This window comes from Canis lupus, chromosome 10 (assembly GCF_011100685.1).
Source record: "Canis lupus familiaris isolate Mischka breed German Shepherd chromosome 10, alternate assembly UU_Cfam_GSD_1.0, whole genome shotgun sequence".
In the NCBI taxonomy this organism is placed as follows: Eukaryota; Metazoa; Chordata; class Mammalia; order Carnivora; family Canidae; genus Canis; species Canis lupus.
This window is the reverse complement of record NC_049231.1, coordinates 64,048,180-64,068,179: the sequence shown is the minus strand read 5'-3', so window position 1 is coordinate 64,068,179 and position 20,000 is coordinate 64,048,180. Positions and strand designations below refer to the sequence as shown.

The window sequence follows — 20,000 nt, the reverse complement described above, 5'->3', positions numbered from 1 at the left end:
ATTACTATATTTTAAAGAAAAACATTAATTAGGCTTGTGAAATAACATTATCAGACCTGACATATGTAGAACTCTTCATATATATATATAAACTGTAATACACACTATATAACTATAGTATAACTGAATCTTTAGGTATGTTAACTATATTCTTTTTTTTAACACTTTTTAAAAAAATGTATTTATTTTTTATTTTTGAGAGAGAGCTCATGTCTCCAAGCAGACTCCCCACTGAGCACAGAGACTGACACGGGGCTTGATCTCATGATCCTGAGATCATGACCCAGGCCAAAATCAAGAGTCAGACACTTAACTGAGTAAATCACTCAGGTGTCCCTATATCATTTTTTATTGAGATATAATTGATATGTACCATTGTGTAAGTTTAACGTGTACAATGTGCTGCTTTGATACATTTATATAATGCAATACTATTACCATCACAGCATTAATTAACATCTCTATTACATTTATCATTTCTTTTTTGTGGTAGGAACAATTAAGATCCAGTCTCTATTCTCTAGATCTATATTCTTTGTATATATACACACATACACATAAACATATGTATTTTCCCCCTTATCAGTTCCCTTAAAGAATATAGTCAATATAACTTAAGACCATTCAGTTACACTTTATATTTAATAGTGGCTATGCTTACCTGAAAACCTAGGCCTGTATTAGATGTATACATTTATTTAAGTAACTGCATGGGTTATACATAATTAAACGAGCTATCTACAAAGTAGATATTTAAAAGAGGCAATACATTTTATTGTTATATTATTTGAGTTTCAATTCTTCTGGCATATTAAATTTATACACATAATACCATATTAAAACAAGTCCTTAATATTATCTCAGTCATGTACACATCGTTAGAATCCAGTGTTTTAAGTATTAATGTATTAAATATGAATAGAAATTTAAAATAAATAAAATACAGCTATAACTTTTAAAATAAATAATTTCAAATTATTTTCAGCAAGTATGTTAATCTTTAATAATAAAATAATTCAGAAACAAATGGAAACAATTCCATTTAAACAAATTCACTCAAAGCAACTCTTTAATAAAATGGTTGTAAAAGACATGCCAACCATTTGGTGAATGATATTTTTCATAAAGATTAATAAGTTTTCTAATTATAAGACTCTTAATAAATGCTATTATCATTACTTTCATGCAAATTGGTCAGTTTATATTGCTAGGCTTCTCTTTTAAACAATATCTGATGAACTATGGTCAAATCAAGATAAAGATTAAACAATTTATTATTAAAACATTATGACTTTTATATACATATTAAAAAAAGAATTTTGGGGAAAATAAAGAAAGGCTAAAAATCATAATACATGTTATGTGCTTCCAGATTCCAGTTCGCATTCCTATTATTGCCATGAAATAAACCTATACTCTGGATTGCAAAGTCTATCCTATGCACATGCCAATACTTATCGGCATGCTTGAGAGTTACAAACAATATATTAGTTAACTCCAAAAACAGGAGGGCTGAGATGTGTTTTCTTGTTTGGCATACATGAAGTAGGAGAGTTTTTTAAAAAAGACAAGAGTTAATAAGCCTGTTAGTCCTAACATTTTTTTTTTTTAAGTGAACATAAGTATTGAGAGTGGCTCTTTCATTTTCAAAAAAATTTGTTTTATTTATAAGTCATCACTACACCCAATGTAGGGCTCAAACTCATGACCCAGAGATTAAGAGTCGCATGCTCCACTGACTGAACCAGGCAGGTGCCCCTAGCCTTAATATTAACCAACCTTTAAAGTATTCCACCAACTTGCTACAACTAAAACCAGAAAACGTCCCTCACCTTACCTAAAAAATGGCTAATTTTTCTGTCTTTGTAATCTACTGCAAAATCAGAAAATATATACCATTTACTATCAGTGATTTTATATGCCCATAAATTGCATCTTAAGGCTTTAATTCTGTACTTATGGATACCCTCAGCAGTAAAGGGGGGTTAGTGGTTTCTGACAGAGCTTTCGGTGGTGGTTGTGGTAAACAGGTGGATAAGTAAAAACAAAAATCTCTTTCAAAAAGAAAAAAACAAACTTACCAAGTTCTACTATATTTTAAAAGAAAAAGGTAGTCCTAATTTTGGGTTAAACATTTAAAAATGTTCCTTAAATCCCAGCCTTCTCCTGGATTCGTACAATTATAAATACATGGACTTCTATTTAGTAAAAGTATAGTTTGACACTAGACCATGAAGGGGCCTACTAAGAAAGGGCATGGGTTTTCTTGGGTGCTCCTTAGTTTTTCTTGGGTGCTCCTTAGTCAGAAAGACTCTGGTTGATTGTTTCTTGGAGAAATAACAGCATGATTTCAAACAGAGGAAGAAGAAACAAAGCAGGTTAGCATTGAAGGGACATGCCAGGGTTGGGAAGAAGAATATCTACCTGTACTCACTACCTTTGGCTTTTTACAGAAAAAGATAAATATATTAGGGACTTCGCTTCCTCATCTTTAAGTCTAGAGAGATGGTCAAACACTTTTTATTCCTCTAAGAATTCAGTTCAAAGAGCATTTATGGAACCTCTCATGTATACAAAGCTTTGGATTGCTATCTGATGTTGACTATAGAAGCAATGCATTAGAACACTCATCTCATAAACCATAAGTATCTTTATATTTTACACAATCACTTAGTGATTATTTATTGACATAAGATATGAAATTAATTTAGTAGCAGTCCATAAGTAGTTTTCAAAATGTCTTACTGTAATTACTTATTGAATGGTAGAAATTAATTTATTAGCATTATATAAATATTTAAAGTAAGCACAAAATTTACAAAATAATATTACAACTAAGACTATCAATTCTAAACCAAAATATGATCCATGGTTGACATTTACATCTCAAATATTCCATAGGTATTACATCTTTACCTTATGACATTAAAATATTCAGGCTGAGATGGGAAATCAAGTTTTGAATGCTTATAAATTATCTCATGTACTATAAAATATAAAAATAAACTTTAGTATACAAAGTACAATTTATTATTCCAGTTTTATTGCTAATTTTAACATGAAATCTAAAACAAAATAACAAAATTGATGGAAAGTGGATTTAGCTAAATGATTTGTGAGGGTATAAGATGTAATAAAACTACACAAAGAGTTTATCATTATTAATGAGATAATAATAAAAATATGATGATAAAATTTGCCATGCAGCAGGATGCAAAATATTTATAATTTGAAATTACCGGGAGTATCAAGGTCATTTTCTAAGTTAGTAAGTTCATCTCCACCTCCTACAACAAAGCCTTCAGGAATCTCCTCGTTAGTATCTATCTCAATATTATCATTTTCATCTGTAGGAACATGTAGCAATGATGTTAGTATATTATTTCTATTTTATATCATTTATCCAAAATACTAAAGTATAAAACCCAGTATTTTAATGATAGTTATTCAAATATGGTCTGACACAGATCAGCAAGAAATCAGTTTTAAGTCACTTTTCACTACTGGATTAACATTTATATTTTAGATTCACATGTCAAAGATGAACTGTCACATCAAAGCAGATACAAAGGTTTTGACAATTTGCCACACACGGTCTCTGAATCACTGAGCTCATCAAGTCCCTATATTTTAAAATATAATGTGTAAGTAATCTCTAATAACAGCATACAAAAATAAAGTTGATTTGGCAATAAAGTCATTAAGTAATAGTTCTAAATTTCACATTTTTAGCATTTATTAGATATAAATATATAAAGAAATAAATCACTGTTCATAAACTTGTAGTTATATTTAATCATTTGCATGAAGACTTGAATGCTTTTCTACTATCAATGACTATTATCATAAAAGTATTATGGATAAATTAAGAGACAAAAATTGAGAATGAAATAGTACCTTATGTAAAAGAAAGTTCAGAAATAATTAGAACAGTCCATCTTGGAAGACTGAAAACTGGGAAAAACTGTTACTATTCAAAACTAAATACATGGAAATGAGGAAGCTGTACACTATTTTTTATTTTTATTTTATTTTATTTTTAAAAAAGATTTATTTTTTTCATGAGAGACAGAGAGAGAGAGAGAGAGAGGCAGAGACACAGGCAGAGGGAGAAGCAGGCTCCACGCAGGGAGCCCGATGTGGAACCCGATTCAGGGACTCCAGGATCACGCCCCAAGCCAATGGCAGGTGCTAAACCGCTGAGCCACCCAGGGGAACCCCTATACGCTATTTTTTAATACACTTAGTAAAATGTTTTAGGTCACAATTAATTAATGGAGTTTTTTACATTAAAGTTTTCTATTATATACTCTTGTCCTTTCTAAATCCAAGTGATAATATTGGTTAAGTAAATTTGAATTTTGTGCATTTGAAAAAGCACAGCAATAATTGGATTTGCATGTCAGAGGTTTAGCTTTAAAATCTGTTATTGACAGGCAGTGTATCTTTTAGAGAAATACCTCTCTAGCCCTGAGAATTGAAGAATATCCCTACTACTCTACAATTAACATTTTATTGGGCATCTTTTATTAATGATGAGGTATTCTAGCATTATTGCAATTGAAAAATTCAAAGTTCTATAGTTTTGGCTTAATCCTTCAGTATCTGTCCTTTTCCCTGCATACCTTTGTGTTTGATTTGGAGCCTCCCCAAGTAAATACTTACCATGATCATTAATATTAATACTAACAGTTTACATTTATTGAGGATGTTCCATGTACTACATAAGCCATTTAGAAGAACATGACAAAGAAAAAAAAGTTTTAGAAATGATCCTGGGGAGAAGCATTGCTGAACGCTTTCAAATTGCTAAGGCATCATACTTGGCTCCAGTATTTAAGTACAATCAGTTGAGAAATATTTTCTAATCAGTTGTGCTTAGCACAACTAACTTCATAAATGTTACATCTTCATTATCCTCAAAAATTCTCTAAACAGTTTTGTAGTAAACATGTCCAAATGAATGGACATGTATTTCCTGAGTACTAAATGTTTAGAATACTTCTCATATTAATCTGCCAGAAATAGTTTACTATCAATAGTTTTTAGAGTGTAATACATTGTTGCTGTCAACCAGCCTGTATTGATTATTACTGACCATAATTAACCTAGGGTAAAAGCATAAAATTCAACATTCACTTTGCACATTGTATCTACAATTTATAAAACATTGCTAGATGTTGAGGAGATACCAAATTGTATAAAACACTTATTCTGCCTTAAAGTTATACATTCAGGTAACTATGTAGGACAGATAAGTGTTTGGGGGTAAAAGTAAGTTACAGAGCAAATTCAAAAGATGAAAAGATTACTCTTTGCCAATAGTACCAGGAATTGTTCTTTTGGAGCACAAACCTTCAAAGCATACTAGAAGGAAAATAATGGGAGGTAAGTCTTCAAAGAAAGAACTGCAGAGAGGCCTGAAAGGCAGAATGGGAAGTTTAAATTCTACTTGATAGGAATGGAGAGATACTGATACTCTAACATGATCAGCACTGTGTTCTTTAAGAGCAGCCTATATGAAAGAATAGTCTTTATAAGCAATTTTCTATCCAAGTGTCTTATTGTAATCAGTTGTGAAATACGTATAAAATAATTAGTAGTAATATAAGCACTGAACTTTATGACTTTTAAAAATTATAGTGGCTTCAATATTATTCCTAAAATATCATTCTTGCTTACTTACATTCTGATATGCCTTCTTATGTGACAGAAAAAATGGTCTAGGATCGCCCACGTGAGTGTAATATGCATGTGACATCATCCTTCATGTGAGTGAGATTGCTGACCTAGATGTCAGACTGGAGAACTCAAAGGCTGCAGGCAGTAAATCTAGGTTGGAGACTGTTATAACCTCCAGGCAAGCAGCACAGAGAGCCTAACCCAGTATATAAGAATTGGGAGTGGGTATGATGTAGTTTGAAAATCTACTGGCTGGATGAAGAGGGGATACCGAGGAGGAGAGGGGTGAAGCAGACGTCAAAATTAACCCTCCAATCTGACTGACTAGAATGATAGCTTTGCTATGAAAAGAAATAGCTAAGTCTGGAAATGTGGTCAGATATGGGTACTTTCAGGTTCCGGAGATATGTAGAAAATTGTACTTCCTTTCATTATCCACGTATACAGTGCTGGGTTCCTATGTGATATTAAATGGGTGCCATTCATTTTATTTCCAGTGAAATGAACTCTATTTAGACTACCACTCACCAGCAATGCTGAGCGGGTTGACTCAGTGTTTATTTATGTATTGCTAACCTTAGATAAAAGGATTACTATATGGGAGGGCAAGAATAAAAATTGATCTCCTATACAGCTCAAGTCTTCTTAAGAATGGATTTCTACTTTCTTTCCATTCACTGACTTCAGTTTTACAACAAACCCTTGAATTCTTTTCAATAGTTAATGTTACACATTTCTTAATACCTGTGGAAATAGTCTAAATGCATTCTAGCAGAACTAAAGTGTATGTGTGTCTGTGTGAGAAATCGCATCTTACGTTTATGATTATCTATCTATCTAATCTATCTTTGTGGCTAACAACTAAAATCTCAGTAGGTGAGCATGGCAGAAAGTAAACTAGAGATCCAGTAGAAACTAGTTTACAAATATGGTACATATAATATATGCAGGAACAGGTAAAAGGAGATTGGATATACACTGGAATGAGACAGTATAGTCCACTTGACACTCAGGAGCACTATAAGCAAAATGGCAATCCCAGTGGTATGATAAATAGCACAGCAATAAGGCCAGTCATAAAATCTCATTTGTAAATAAGTTGAATGGAAAAAAAGGATATCTGGTGACAGTAAAAAAAAGCATTTTTACAAAAAGAAACTGAGGTGATCATAAACATATATTCAGAAAAAAAATTTTCTCACTTGTATCGTGATTTTTTAAATTCTCATTGAAGGTCCCTATAAAATTAATGACTTTAAAAGAAATAAAATAAAATTAATGACTTTTAAAGTTATTCTATAGAAATCAAATACAAAACAGAAAACACAATATAAATATAATTACTAATAAAAGCTGAAAATAAAAATTATATCTTGGTTAACAAGTTTTGATAAGCCTATTTGCCATAACTGAAATAAAGATAACACAGGAATAATAAACACATAAATTCTCATGGATGAAATTTTTAAAAAAAATTTCCTTTATACACTTGAAATGCAAAAACAATGTACACTACTTTATCTAAGTCAAAAAGCGGCAACAATGTCCACTGAAAAGTTAAATTACCCTAATCTAACTCAAACCAAAGTGATAACTTACTAATAAATATATAATAGAAAATATGTACCATATTTAATATACCATATAACATATACTAAATACATGATATGATTTAATCTTAACACAGGACAGATATCTCTTTCCAAGTGCCCATGGGCCATTAGCAAAAATTTATTTAGTCAAAATAAAAGCTTATTAATTCCCAAAGCAGAAATTCAGGCCATAACACCATACAATTAAAAATGAAAATATCATACTCTGTACTCAAATACTCGCACCTTGCCAAGTAAAGATCAATATAATAAAATGAACCCACAAGTTGCAGGATTTTAAAATTAGGTTATTATAGGTCTATATAACTACTGAATGATGCAGAAATTGAGAAAAGATGCAGTATGCTACAATATCACCTGATTCTCTCATAAGCCCTAAAACTATGTCAAAAGGAGGACAAGTAAAAGCTAGCCTATAGCTCCTTGGACAGATATGCTTCTGTTATTTCACTAGAATTAGGCCATTTGTGGTTGCCATAGAGTGCAAGTGGGTTGTTTGAATATGGCTACATACAGGACCAAAAATACTTTGTGTGTATTTCCTGTAGACGCTATGAAACTGAACATACCTCACCTCAAATTTGCTAAGTTTTCTTTCCTAACTGAGACAGGTTGCTGCTTGAGAACACAAAAAAACCAAGCTTTTCAAGTAGGTTCAGGCAATGAGTCTCAGATCATGTTCAACATATTCCTCGGGCTGTGCTATATTATTTCAGCTCTTGACCACCCTCTCCTTTGTCTCTCTGGACCTCTGCTTCTAAAACCTTCCCATCTTCATCCTCCCATCTAGGCTAGTCCCTACTTATTTCTCTCTCCTCTTCCTTTCACACAATTCCTTATTCAGAACATTCCTACTAGACAACAGAAGAATAGATACTAATCTGTTAATTTTCCCACCTGACTTATCAACCTCATAATGTCATTTTTCCTTAGGAATTAGACTCTTGTGAACCCAAGTGAATTTCTAATTTACTATGCAAGTGTCAGCAAACTATACCATGGGGGCAAAATATAGCCCACCACAGATTTTGGGTAAATAACCAGCAGACCTATGCATTTACACAATGTTCAAGGCTACTTTCAGGCTACAAGAGCGGCAGTGAGTAGTTTAGACAGAAACCATATGGCCTTCAACACCTAAAATATCTACTCCTGCCCTTTTCAGGAAGTTTGCTAAATCTTGACCTAACATGGTGACTGTCATGGCTCATTAGGTAAGTACCTATGTATAATGGTTGAATTTCAGGCAGGAATTTTATCCTCTCCCTTGTCCTAAAGGTCTCTTCCCCTACTCCCAAACTCAACAGCTTCAGCTTAGACCTTGAGGGCAAAGGAGACCTAGTCTGATCCATATACCTTTACTGAGGTCAGGGAATAAGCCTACTCTACTTGTTGTAGGTCAACCTTAGCTCTGATTAAGAGCCTACCATCTGATATATGGTTGCTTTCAATATCCAAAATATAGTGTGTCCCATAGGAGAAATGGACCCTGGTCACTTTGATCTTTTTAGGGAACAGAGACTAGACTCCTCAGGTTTTGATAAGTTATCTACTGAACCCTGTCCCATCTTTATTTCACCTGACTTTCCCTGTTCTAGTCTATACTTCTTTGCTAGCTTCACAAATCCAATCCACATTTGCTTTCATTTATGTTGTTTGATTACTGAATGATACCAAAATCAGCTCTTCACGTTCCCCAGTTACCAAGTAGGGAAGATATGCATTCTTTGGATTTTCACATTGATGAAGTCTCTCTACCGAGTTTAGTCCTGGCTTAGTCTCACCTGGGGTTGACTATACTGATAAGACCAATTACACAGATGACCCTTTCTATCTATGACTCTTCATAGATGAAGAAAAGCTTGGCTTTGATTATTAAAAGCCAAATACCTGATTGATGGGGGCACAGGGTTTATCCATAAAAATAAAATAGATTAAAAAGATATAAAAATAGATACAAGAAAGAGAAGATGAAGATCAGTGTGCTTGAATCTTCCAAAGAGTAGATCAAGTGCCACCTTAGACTAGGAGGAGAAAGAAAAAATGAGAAGGTATAAAGAAAGAGGCAGTTGGAAGCGTTCATGAAAAAAAAGAACAGATCAGGAGGGACCACATGAACAAGAGAGTTAGCACTGAAAGACCAGTCAGCACCAATGTGAAGACTCTACAGTGAGCTCCACTCATGGTCTATGATAAAGCCTTTCTGTTATCCAGTGACATCTGCCTGAGACTTCATTTTAACATTAACCAATCTAAAAATAATAATAATAAATAATAATTAATATTAAAACTTGGGGATCCCTGGGTGGCTCAATAGTTTAGCACCAGCCTTCAGCCCAGGGTGTGATCCTAGAGACCTAGGATCGAATCCCGTGTCAGGCTTCCTGCGTGGAGCCTGCTTCTCCCTCTGCCTGTGTCTCTGCCTCTCTCTCTCTCTGTGTCTCTCACGAATAAATAAATAAAATCTTAAAAAAAAATATTAAGACTTTTAATTCTTAGCCTTCCCACAGTTTATAGCTTATTTAAAATAGCATTATTTGCTCACTATTGAAAAAAATATTAAGAGACATTAGATGCCTCTCTATCCCACTATTACAATGAGTTTATGAATTTTTCTTATGAGTTTATGATATGACAAGAAGGGAGCATCAGTAGCTTTAGAACGCTTTATATGGAGGGTCAATAATATGAGTTTTTTTCTATATTCTGAGATATAAGGACGCAAAGATTTTTATGACTTACTTGGAATAGCTGGAATTTTTATGATGCCAAAGAAATACCTTGTTATTAATAGTAAATGAAGGCAAATTATCATAGCATTATATAAATGTAGCTATGAGTAGCAACTGATGTTACTATAAAACTGTAGTGGAGAGTGTAGAAATTGCAATAAAAATTCCAAATGATAGGAGTTGAAAAGTAAGATGAAGGATTTAAGAAGGTATAAACAATCTGAGGAGACCGGAAGGACAGATACACAGCTGTTTAGGAAAGCAGCTTTCAAATTTATGGGATGGAAAGTTATATGCTATAGACATTAACTAGAATTCTCTACAACAGTAAGTTTGTAACATAAGCAATCAATTAGAAATAACAGCAGTAAGTTTCAGTTTACTTTGAAGAAACTTACCATTGACCTAGAAATTGCTTACCTCTGTTTCAGTTCTCTAAGGCAGTTCTCTAAGGTCTTATTCGAGTCCACCACACTTGCCTACTCTTCAGAGTGATCTTAGCATTCTAAGATTAACTCAGGACAAGAATCTCGCATGCTTTGGTAAATAAATAGGTTATACACCTTTGAAATTTAAAAAAAAAAAAAAAAACCCAAACCAAACCAAACCAAAACCACTCACAGGCCTCTTGAGTGTACTCCTCTTAAACAAAAATGTAAAAAGTTCCAAATTAAGGATGCCCAAATTGAGCCTTAAGAGGCAAAATCAAAATTCTTCTAAATCAAGTCTACAGTCTTTATCCTAACATCAAGCTGAGAATACTTTCTGCAGATACTGAAGAAGACTTTCTCAGAATAAGGAAACTACGAAGAAATGTATATGGGGCTTACTCAAAATGCTTGCATATCAGGCTATGAGGCCAGAACACTGTTAAGGCTACTTTCTAAAGATCTAGTTCTAAGCAAAACTCTTTTGTGTCAAAGCTCAATACTAACAAGTCTCATGACCTCGAGGTTGAGGACCTGAATGCATTTTACTCACTCCTACTACAATTAATGAGGCATCAAGGGGAATCATAGGGATCCCTGGGTGGCGCAGCGGTTTAGTGCCTGCCTTTGGCCCAGGGCGTGATCCTGGAGACCCGGGATCGAGTCCCACGTTGGGCTCCGGGTGCATGGAGCCTGCTTCTCCCTCTGCCTGTGTCTCTGCCTCTCTCTCTGTGTGTGACTATCATAAATAAAAATTTATTTAAAAAAAAGGGGGGGAATCATAAAACAAAGTCTGTATGAATTTTTTCCTAAATCGTATTCTAATAAAGTAAAAATTAAGCCCAAAAGTTGATTTGGAAAACAGCAAGCATTATCTTTTTATTTATTAAGCTTCCTATAGGTTTTTTGCAACATATCAATAGGTTAGAAACTTTATATACTTGATGCAACATTTTGAAGTGAGAATAAAAAGTCCCAAAGGTCCACTGCAGATTTCTGGGTTGTCTGTAGAATATGATACAAGATTCTTTAACTCACCTCCAGATGCCTTTGACCTTTCTTTCAACTTTTCTGCAGCCATTTCACCATAGCTGGGAAGTTCTGACATCTTCACTCCAGATCGAGCTTCTGCTATTAGCTGACGAGCTCTCTCTCTCAGCTGCCGACGTCGCTCTTCATCTTGCTGCTAAGATATATTGAACAGTTGCCAACTCAGTAATTGACAGAAATGCAATTTCATTTTCAATCTGATCATCATGATAGTAACTGGTTTACAGCATGGTGCTTGGCCCACATTATAAATAGGATGCTCTATATCAGTTGGATGTCACACCATTTTTAAAAGACATCTTAGAATCAGATTTTTAAAAAATATTTACAAATTATTGTATTAAAATGTCTGCTAAAAATTCAAACTAGCCTTTAAAGAATGCTTGGCAATATATATTGCTGAGAAAATAGTAGGGACTGTTATTAATAAAATAATCAGGTTTATTGAAAAAAGTCATTAATAGTAAAAACAGAATTTCAAGTAATACCTTATGTTTTTTAAATAGAATTTAACTTGCTATTTTCTTTTTTTTTTTAAAAAGATTTTATTTATTTATTCATGAGAGACATAGAGAGAGAGAGGCAGAGACATAGGCAGAAGGAGAAGCACACACCACGCAGGGAGTCCGACATGGGACTTGATCCCGGGACTCCAGGATCAGGCCCTGGGCTGAAGGCGGCGCCAAACCGCTGAGCCACCCAGGCTGCCTGACCTGCTATTTTCTAATAAAGGTATAGAGCACTGGCCAATAGACATCTTCAGTAGCAGAAAATGCTGCCACACCATATTGATCAAATATAAGAAACAGTATTTTAAGGAGGCTAGAGTGGAATGGAGATAGTATGTTAGTTATGCCAGTTATAGTTGTTGGTAGTTTTAAAATCAGAATATTGGGTAACTGATGTACTATCCCCATTCCTACTCCTTCTCCCCTCAAATGCACATTAAGAAGGAAAAATAAGGGGCGCATGGGTGGCTCAGCTGGTTAAACCTCTGCTTTTGGCTCAGGTCATGATATTAGGGTCCAGGGATCAAGGCCTATGTTGGGCTCCCTGTTCAGCAGGGAGTCTGTTTCTCCCTTTCCTTCTGCCCCTCTCCCCAACTCTCCCAGAGTGTGTGCGCTCTCTCAAATAACTAAATAAATAAAATCTTAAAAAAAAAGAAAAAAGAAAATCTAATGTGTTTTTTAATATTTAAAGTAACTAAAAACTACAGAGAATTAAATAACTAAAATTTGTGCTTATTAAAAAGGATTAATATGAATTGTAATATCCAATGTGAAAGTGCTTTGTAAGCTGGAAAATTTATAAAATATATATTAAATAATATATAAAATAGAGATGGTAGTCAGAAGTTAGGTGGGTCACTGTAGGGGAAACTAGGAGGTAGGAACAATACACAGACACAGAAGCAAGGAGGTACAATGGAGAAAAAGCACATAGCATAGGGCAAAAATAACAACAGAAAGACAAGGCAAGAAAAATAAAGCTGGGCAGATAAGACTGTAGAAGCCCTGTCCATCAGGGTAATTTATTGTAAAGAAAGCAAGGGTCAGTTAAAGGTTTGTTTTTTGTTTTTTTAAAGATTTTATTTATTTATTCTTGAGAGAGAGAGAGGCGGAGACACAGGCAGAGGGAGAAGCAGGCTCCATGCAGGGAGCCTGACGTGGGACTCGATCCCCGGTCTCCAGGATCACGCCCTGGGCCGAAGGCGGCGCTAAACCGCTGAGCCACCTGGGCTGCCCTAAAGGTTTGGTTTTGAATGTGTGTGTCTTTGGTGGGAGGTTGGGGGAGAATGACCAACTAGAGGTGTTATTTGAGAAAGATGAATATGACAAAGGTATTTAAGATAGGTTGGCATAGAGAAACTAGAAAGAGATTAGGTAGGAAGCTCTTGTAATAATAGCCCAAGGAAGTTGTAATGAGATCCAGAAGTAGGATGGTAGCAACTGGAATCAAAGAGACAGTGTAAGAATATATTAGAGGTAGAACTGGTACCTATACCAATTCTTTGTAACTGATTAGATACAGAGGGAAGAAAGAAACTGATTCAGGAGTTTTAAACTCGGATAACTAGTAAAACTGTGGCTCTAAAAGATAAACTAAGAGGAGCTTTAGGAAGAAAAAAGAGAGGAAGTTAGGAGTAAGACAGACTGGGTTTGGGAGGTTGGCTGGACATCCAACTGGACATCCAACTAAAGATGTTATGAGGTAGGTGCAAAGTGAAATTCATGTTAGGAAGTGAAGTCAAACTATGAGTACAGAGCTGAAATTGTAGGAATATATGAAAGTGCCAGAAGGGATACAAAGAAAAAGGGGAGCTACTGACTAAAATATGGAAAACATCTGCATTTAGATGAGAAGAGGAAAAGGAGACAGAGAAAGAGGAAGAACCAGAACACTGCTGTATCCTGAGAATCAAAGTAGAAGAGACTTTCATGAAAAATGGCTGCAGTACATGTGAGAGGTTAGTGAGTCTGAACATTATAAAGTGCTATCAAGCGGTGCCTGGGTGGCTCAGTCGGTTAAACATCTGCCTTCAGCTCAGGTCATGATCTCATGGTCCTGGGACGGAGCCCCATGTTGGGCTCCCTACTTTGCAAGGAGTCTGCTTCTCCCTCTTCCTCTGCCTCTCCCTCCCACCCCCACCCCGCTTGTGTTCTTTTTCACTCACTCTCTCTCAAATAAATAAAATCTTAAAAAAAAAAAAAAAGGTCAATCAAACTTGGTAGGCAATCCTACTAGGGGTAGATTGCAGGGGTAGACACCAAATTGATGGAGCTCAAACCTAGGCAGTTCTTTCATACATTTTGAGATAACTAGAAATGAGAATTAATTTGAGTAGATAAATAAGGGTATAAGATGCACCAGGAGACATCATGCTTAAAGCTCCTAATAGACAAAATGCAACAATTTCAGTATTAAAAAGAACAATGACTGCAGTGAATTGAATCAATGAAATCACATATCAAATCAATGAAAAGTTATCAATTCATTGTGATATTCAGAAAGTTCTTTGATGGGGCACCTGACTTGCTCAGTCAGTAGAGCATGCTACTCTTGGTCTTGGGGTCGTGAGTTCAAGCCTCACGTTAGGTATAGGAATAGAAAAGATTTGTTTAAAAAATTAAACAGAATGAGGAAAAGAACAAAGGGAAATTTTTTTTAAAGTTCGTAGGAGGATGTATAAATTCATTAGAGGCAGCTTTTAAAACAACTCCTCTGAAAATCTGCAATTAGAAGAAAAGAATCAAGCAATTATCTTGTCTTTCTGAATTTTAGGGTAACTAAATAGTCCTAGTCAATGAGAGAAAGCGCCATGTCATACAATAATACCAGCTATAATAATTTTTAAGAGGTAAAATTACAAAAACATAATCTTGTCATTCATAAAAGAATGACTCTGGCATAGATTATCAACAGTTATTAAAGCTCTTTGATAAATGTCTGATGGGAAACCAGATATTTGTATTATGCTGTGGCAGACTGTATTTTCCAAAGATGGCCATGACAGTATTTTTCATTCCACATGTTCTCTGCGATGTGACCTTGCCATTCCCTCATCAAGTGGTAGAGTTTAATTCCTCTCCCCTTGAATCTCGGCCAGCTTTAGGCACTTGTATTATAATCAGTAGAATAAGTTAAGTGTTGTGGGTGATTTCCAAAGCTAGGTAGGAAAAGCCATACCCCTTTTTGCCCAGTTCTCTTGAAATTCTAGCATTTTTTACTCTCTGGGAACCCAGCTGTCATGCCAGACAAGTTAAGCCTTGAGACTCCTTGGCCCACATACCAGACATGTGAAAGAAGAGGCATTCAGAAGACCACAGTCCTTAGCCATTTTAAGTCAACCCCAACTATTCAAGTCTCCTTAGACAAATGCGCAACAGAGACAAAGCATCCCCACTGTGCCTTAAGTTCTGACCCAAAGAATCGGTGAGCATAAAAACAATTTTTTTTTTACACCACTAAGTTTGGGGTAGTTTTTACACAGCAATAGTAATTAGAACATATGCTTAAGTAACACCACTATTTCCTAGTTGCAAGGAGAAACCTCTTGTAAATGGAGAGATCAGAACTAAATCAGGGATTAGGGTCCACTAATCTAATAGTCTTGGCATCATTAATGCTGGGTCAACGGTATGTTAAATTTTTTGATGTGAAGGACATAAAGTGCACACCACCAATAATATTCCAGCCCAAATGTTTAAAGTGAATTCACTAGGCCTTTCAATAAAACTTCAGTTTATCATATACACAGAGGATAGAGAAACATGATAAATGGCACGGCAAGGAAGCAACCAAATAAATTCAGGTATGATATTCAGGATAACTGACTTGGTCATTTTAACAAGAAAGTTATGAAAACAAACACACAACAAAAACCAACTAACCAATCACCATCACCACCACCAACAAAAGAAACCTAACCAGATATAGTGTATAGTCCTGGGTTAGACAGTGGTTTGAACAAACCATTTTTAAGGGACATTGCTGCATCAATTACAGAAATCTGAATATAACCATAGTACTAAATGAAAGGAAAATACAAGTTGACTGGAAAAAAAAGTTTATTCAGTAATAACCTCATTTTGGCAAAATAAATACACATATAGATATACATATATAGAGAAAAACTTGGAAGGGTATTCGCAAAGTCGTTATGATGGAAACATCTGGGTGTGGAAATGTGATATTTTTGTTTTCTTACTGTGGTTTGTCTTCATTTTCTAATTTTCTCTAAGTGTACTACTTTTATAAATAAAAGTTATTTTAAAAATCTGAGGAGAAGGAAGGAAAAGATGAGATGGTAGGTTTCCATCTCATGAGGGGTGGGTGGAAGTTGTGGTAAAAGCAAAAGAAGGGAGACCCACATTCCAGGGAAATTCTCTCAATATTTAGAGACAAAACCTTACTTGTAATTAGAGGAGTAGTATGCAGTAGGCAGGGTAAGACTGAAGATGGGAGCATAATATGCATAAATCTGCAGTTCTCTACTAATATTTCTGAACTTGGAAAATATACTAAGAATAAAAGGAGATACATGCTCGATTATGGTGATTCTGGTAATGGTTGCTGATATTTCTTAGCTTTTATATGCATGATCTCATTTAATTTTCACATCCCATTTTTACCAATGAGAACATTTAGGTTTAGAGTTCTAAATTCACAACAACTAGAATGGATGTCAGAACCGGGAGTCCAGCCCAGGTCTGTTGGACTACAGACAGAGCCCTTGCTCTAAACCGAGAAAATATTTGATCCCCAAAAGTATCAAATTACACGACCAACTAAGGAAAATTGAGCTTTTACTAAACTTTCATCTTTCAAACTTAAGAAAAGTTAAGAGCACTAATAAAAATCATTATTTGGTATGCCTCAGGCAACTAGGTTTAAGTGAATTTCACTGCGTGAATAATAACTTCTTGCAGAGCTGGAATTTGGTGATTCAGACTAAGATGAAGCGGTCTTGGGTCATCTTAACTGAGTTAAAATGAAATAAATGATTCTACCTTTCCAAATACAAAATGGGAACCTAATTTTTTTCTCACAAGCTACCACGTCCCCTTGGTCTCTCTCCTCCTCCAATAATACTCTCATCTGCAAATGTTTCTAAGAGCTTACCAAGAGTGCAATTTAACACAGGCAATCATTAATAAAACCAACTCTAAATACTAATTAGGGACACTTTATCAATTTCCATGTAAATTGTTTGTTTGTACCTATTTACCCGTTATTGTTCTCTATACAATAGAAAAAAATGCAAATGAACAAATCAGAATGCAGCCCTAATGGGACTTTCTGTTTATAACCATTAGCCCAGAGGTGTGCTGTAATTCAATTCTCAAGTAGCAAGATTTAGCCTCATTAACAGACTGCAAGGGCAGGTTACAACTCATAAAACCCTACAGTAAACAAAGTTTATGGACACAGCACAAAATCTTGAGCCTGATTGACAGAATTCTAGTTCCCTATCAGATTGCCTTGATTTACTTTTCTACTAATGTCCTAACACCACAGAGACAATTTTGCTTGGGCCTAGAGCTCTCCAGTGGGATGGCATATCTGCGTTGTTTGTTTTCTTACCCATTAACTTCCCTTAAGACAAAGAACCAACTGAAAAAATAGAAGCTAATTGTTAAGGTCAAAAGGAAAAGCTTGTGATTATAGCAATTGATTATGCAACAATTTTTATTTAATTGACAGTATTAATTTCCAGATTCATTATAAGTAAAACTATTTCATTTTAATTTTTATATGTAAGCTCCATTAAAAAGTTGATTTTTGCAGTAATATTTACAGAATAGTTAACAACAAAAATCTATGGATCTTTTGCTCAGTAGAGACATACTGTTTATGTCAAAGGAACAAAATAACCAGAGAGTACGGATGATGGTTATTTTTGTACAGCATTCAGTCCAAACTGCTCAGATATGTAGATGAGTACTTCTGACAATAATGGTTTACTTAAACCTATCCAAGTAGAAATGTGTTATTGCTATTTTTTGACCATTCTGCATTCAAAAAAGACAAAAATAAATTAGCTGTAAATAAATCATCTGTTTACTATCTGCTGAAAAAGGAATCTTTTCACTGGGATGCATAGGTAAGGTCACTTAGGAAATGGCTGTCACTAAAAAGGAAAGTGCACTTGAAAAATCCAATACAGTAGGAAATTTATGTATCTTTCATTTACCTGCCTAGTCTAAATAACCTTAAATAAACTGAAGTAGTTGGCTTCCTATTTCTATGAATGAGTCTGATGACATTTACCTTTTGCCATACAGTATTATTTGGAATTAGACTGTTACGTAGGATAATCTGGCTTTTGTATGACGGATGCACTCTTTGGGAGGGCTTGATGAAAGCTGTATTTTTGGAAGGTCACCCTCCTCACACACATCTTTTTATATAAAACAGGTTGTAACAACTTTTTTGGTAAATACTAGCTCTGTCCCTGTGCACAGTGTTTTCACACGTTGACTTGTTCAGTGCTCACAATTCTGTAGTAACTACTATCTCTCTGATTTGATAGAAATCAAATCTCACTTAAATACACTGCCCAAGGTCATACATCTTGTAAATGGCATAGTAAAAATGAAAAATCACTGCCTGATTTCAAAGCACTGGTCCTACCTATCACATAACTGGTGTTCAGAGAATGTTTCTGAGGCCCTACTGTGATTGTGATTTTTTTTTTTAAATTCGTTTTTTTTTTTTTTTTTTTACTTATTCTTGGATTTTACAAATCAGGTTAAATTCCCCTTTGTCCTACTGAATACACAGCGGTGAAAAGAAACTAACTTGTTTATATTCATTTAAAACAGGTTCCCAATCTTTCCCTTCTCAAAAGTACTGAATGTAGTACTCTTAAGCTTTACTTTTCTCTTTGCTAACATCTTCAGCATAAGGCAAAAGTCCTGTTATGGTGCAAGGAAAGAGCTTGTATTTCAATACAACAAATTTAAGTATTTCCAAAAATAGAAAGTGGATCAGAACTAACCACTTTGGACATAAGCAGAAAAAATATTTAGTCCTTTCACAGCATGTCTTCAAGTTACTGTTTTCCTTATCGTTCTGAAATGGTCTACAATCTGCCATAGATAGATGCACTAGTAAAACTTGAACAATTTAAGGACAAACTCTTCAAGAATAAGTAATGTAATTCCTTGTTTCCTTTCCATAAAAATGTATTGGTATGCAATTTTTATATTTCACAGTTCACCGACATCTAGGCAAGCTTTCTTCCACTGCTTCAATGGTGCTACTTTTAATTTTATCCTCCTTAGTCGTAGTAATTAAAGTGATCAGCAGTGGCATCCCAGCGGCTTTGACACAGCTACAACCCCCTAGCAGACTTTTGCTTTTAAGGGGAAAGGGAAGAAAAAGACTAGAGTTTCATTTCACAGAGAACAAGAAAATCAAGCTTCTCCAATCCTCAACTTCATTCAATTGTTCTTTCAGCAGCCTTTGGATCTTAAGAATCAAATAAAAATGGCTGCCATGGGGGGTCCTTTTTATGCTTGCTGCAAATGTCACCAACTGACATTACTTTAGCCAAAAAATGATGCCATGGATTTGTGAAGGTGAATTAGAACACGAGAAACTGTCAGTGTAGCTGCTGAGATCATTACCCACCCATGGGTGTCTTTCATAACATTAGATATTTTTATTCAGTTAGTTGAAAAATAAGGATTGAAAAGTCTATCTAATAAACATGTCTACAACATGTTTTCATAAAATAAGCTTTAACAAAACTAAAAATATTGTTTCAAATAATGTAATTTGCATCTTTACTCTTTGTAAATTTGTTTATAGCAAAACAAAGCACCCTATTTCCTCCAACAAACCATAATTCCATATCCTTTACCATCCTTAACAACACAATATCCTGTGCTTAACTGTTACTTTCAGTGTTTCATACAGTCTTAGTAATTGGACTTTTATTAATTGGGTTAAATACATTTTAACTTTTCCAAACATTTTTTTAAAAAGGG

At 34.7% G+C, this 20,000-nt stretch overlaps 1 protein-coding gene across 14 annotated transcripts in view; it reads right to left on the bottom strand.

Annotated features, from left to right (window-relative positions):
* Window positions 1-20,000, bottom strand: part of EHBP1 (EH domain binding protein 1) — a 345,189-nt gene that overhangs the window by 48,028 nt on the left and 277,161 nt on the right. For 10 of the 14 annotated variants that reach the window (XM_038551390.1, XM_038551391.1, XM_038551395.1 and 7 more), the window contains 2 exons: window positions 11,494-11,641; window positions 3,240-3,347 (listed from right to left, as the gene is read on the bottom strand). In XM_038551390.1, coding sequence (XP_038407318.1) covers window positions 3,240-3,347; window positions 11,494-11,641 — 256 coding nt within the window. The remainder of the gene's footprint in view (window positions 1-3,239; window positions 3,348-11,493; window positions 11,642-20,000) is intronic. The other 4 variants (XM_038551389.1, XM_038551392.1, XM_038551387.1 and 1 more) reach the window with 3 other exon arrangements.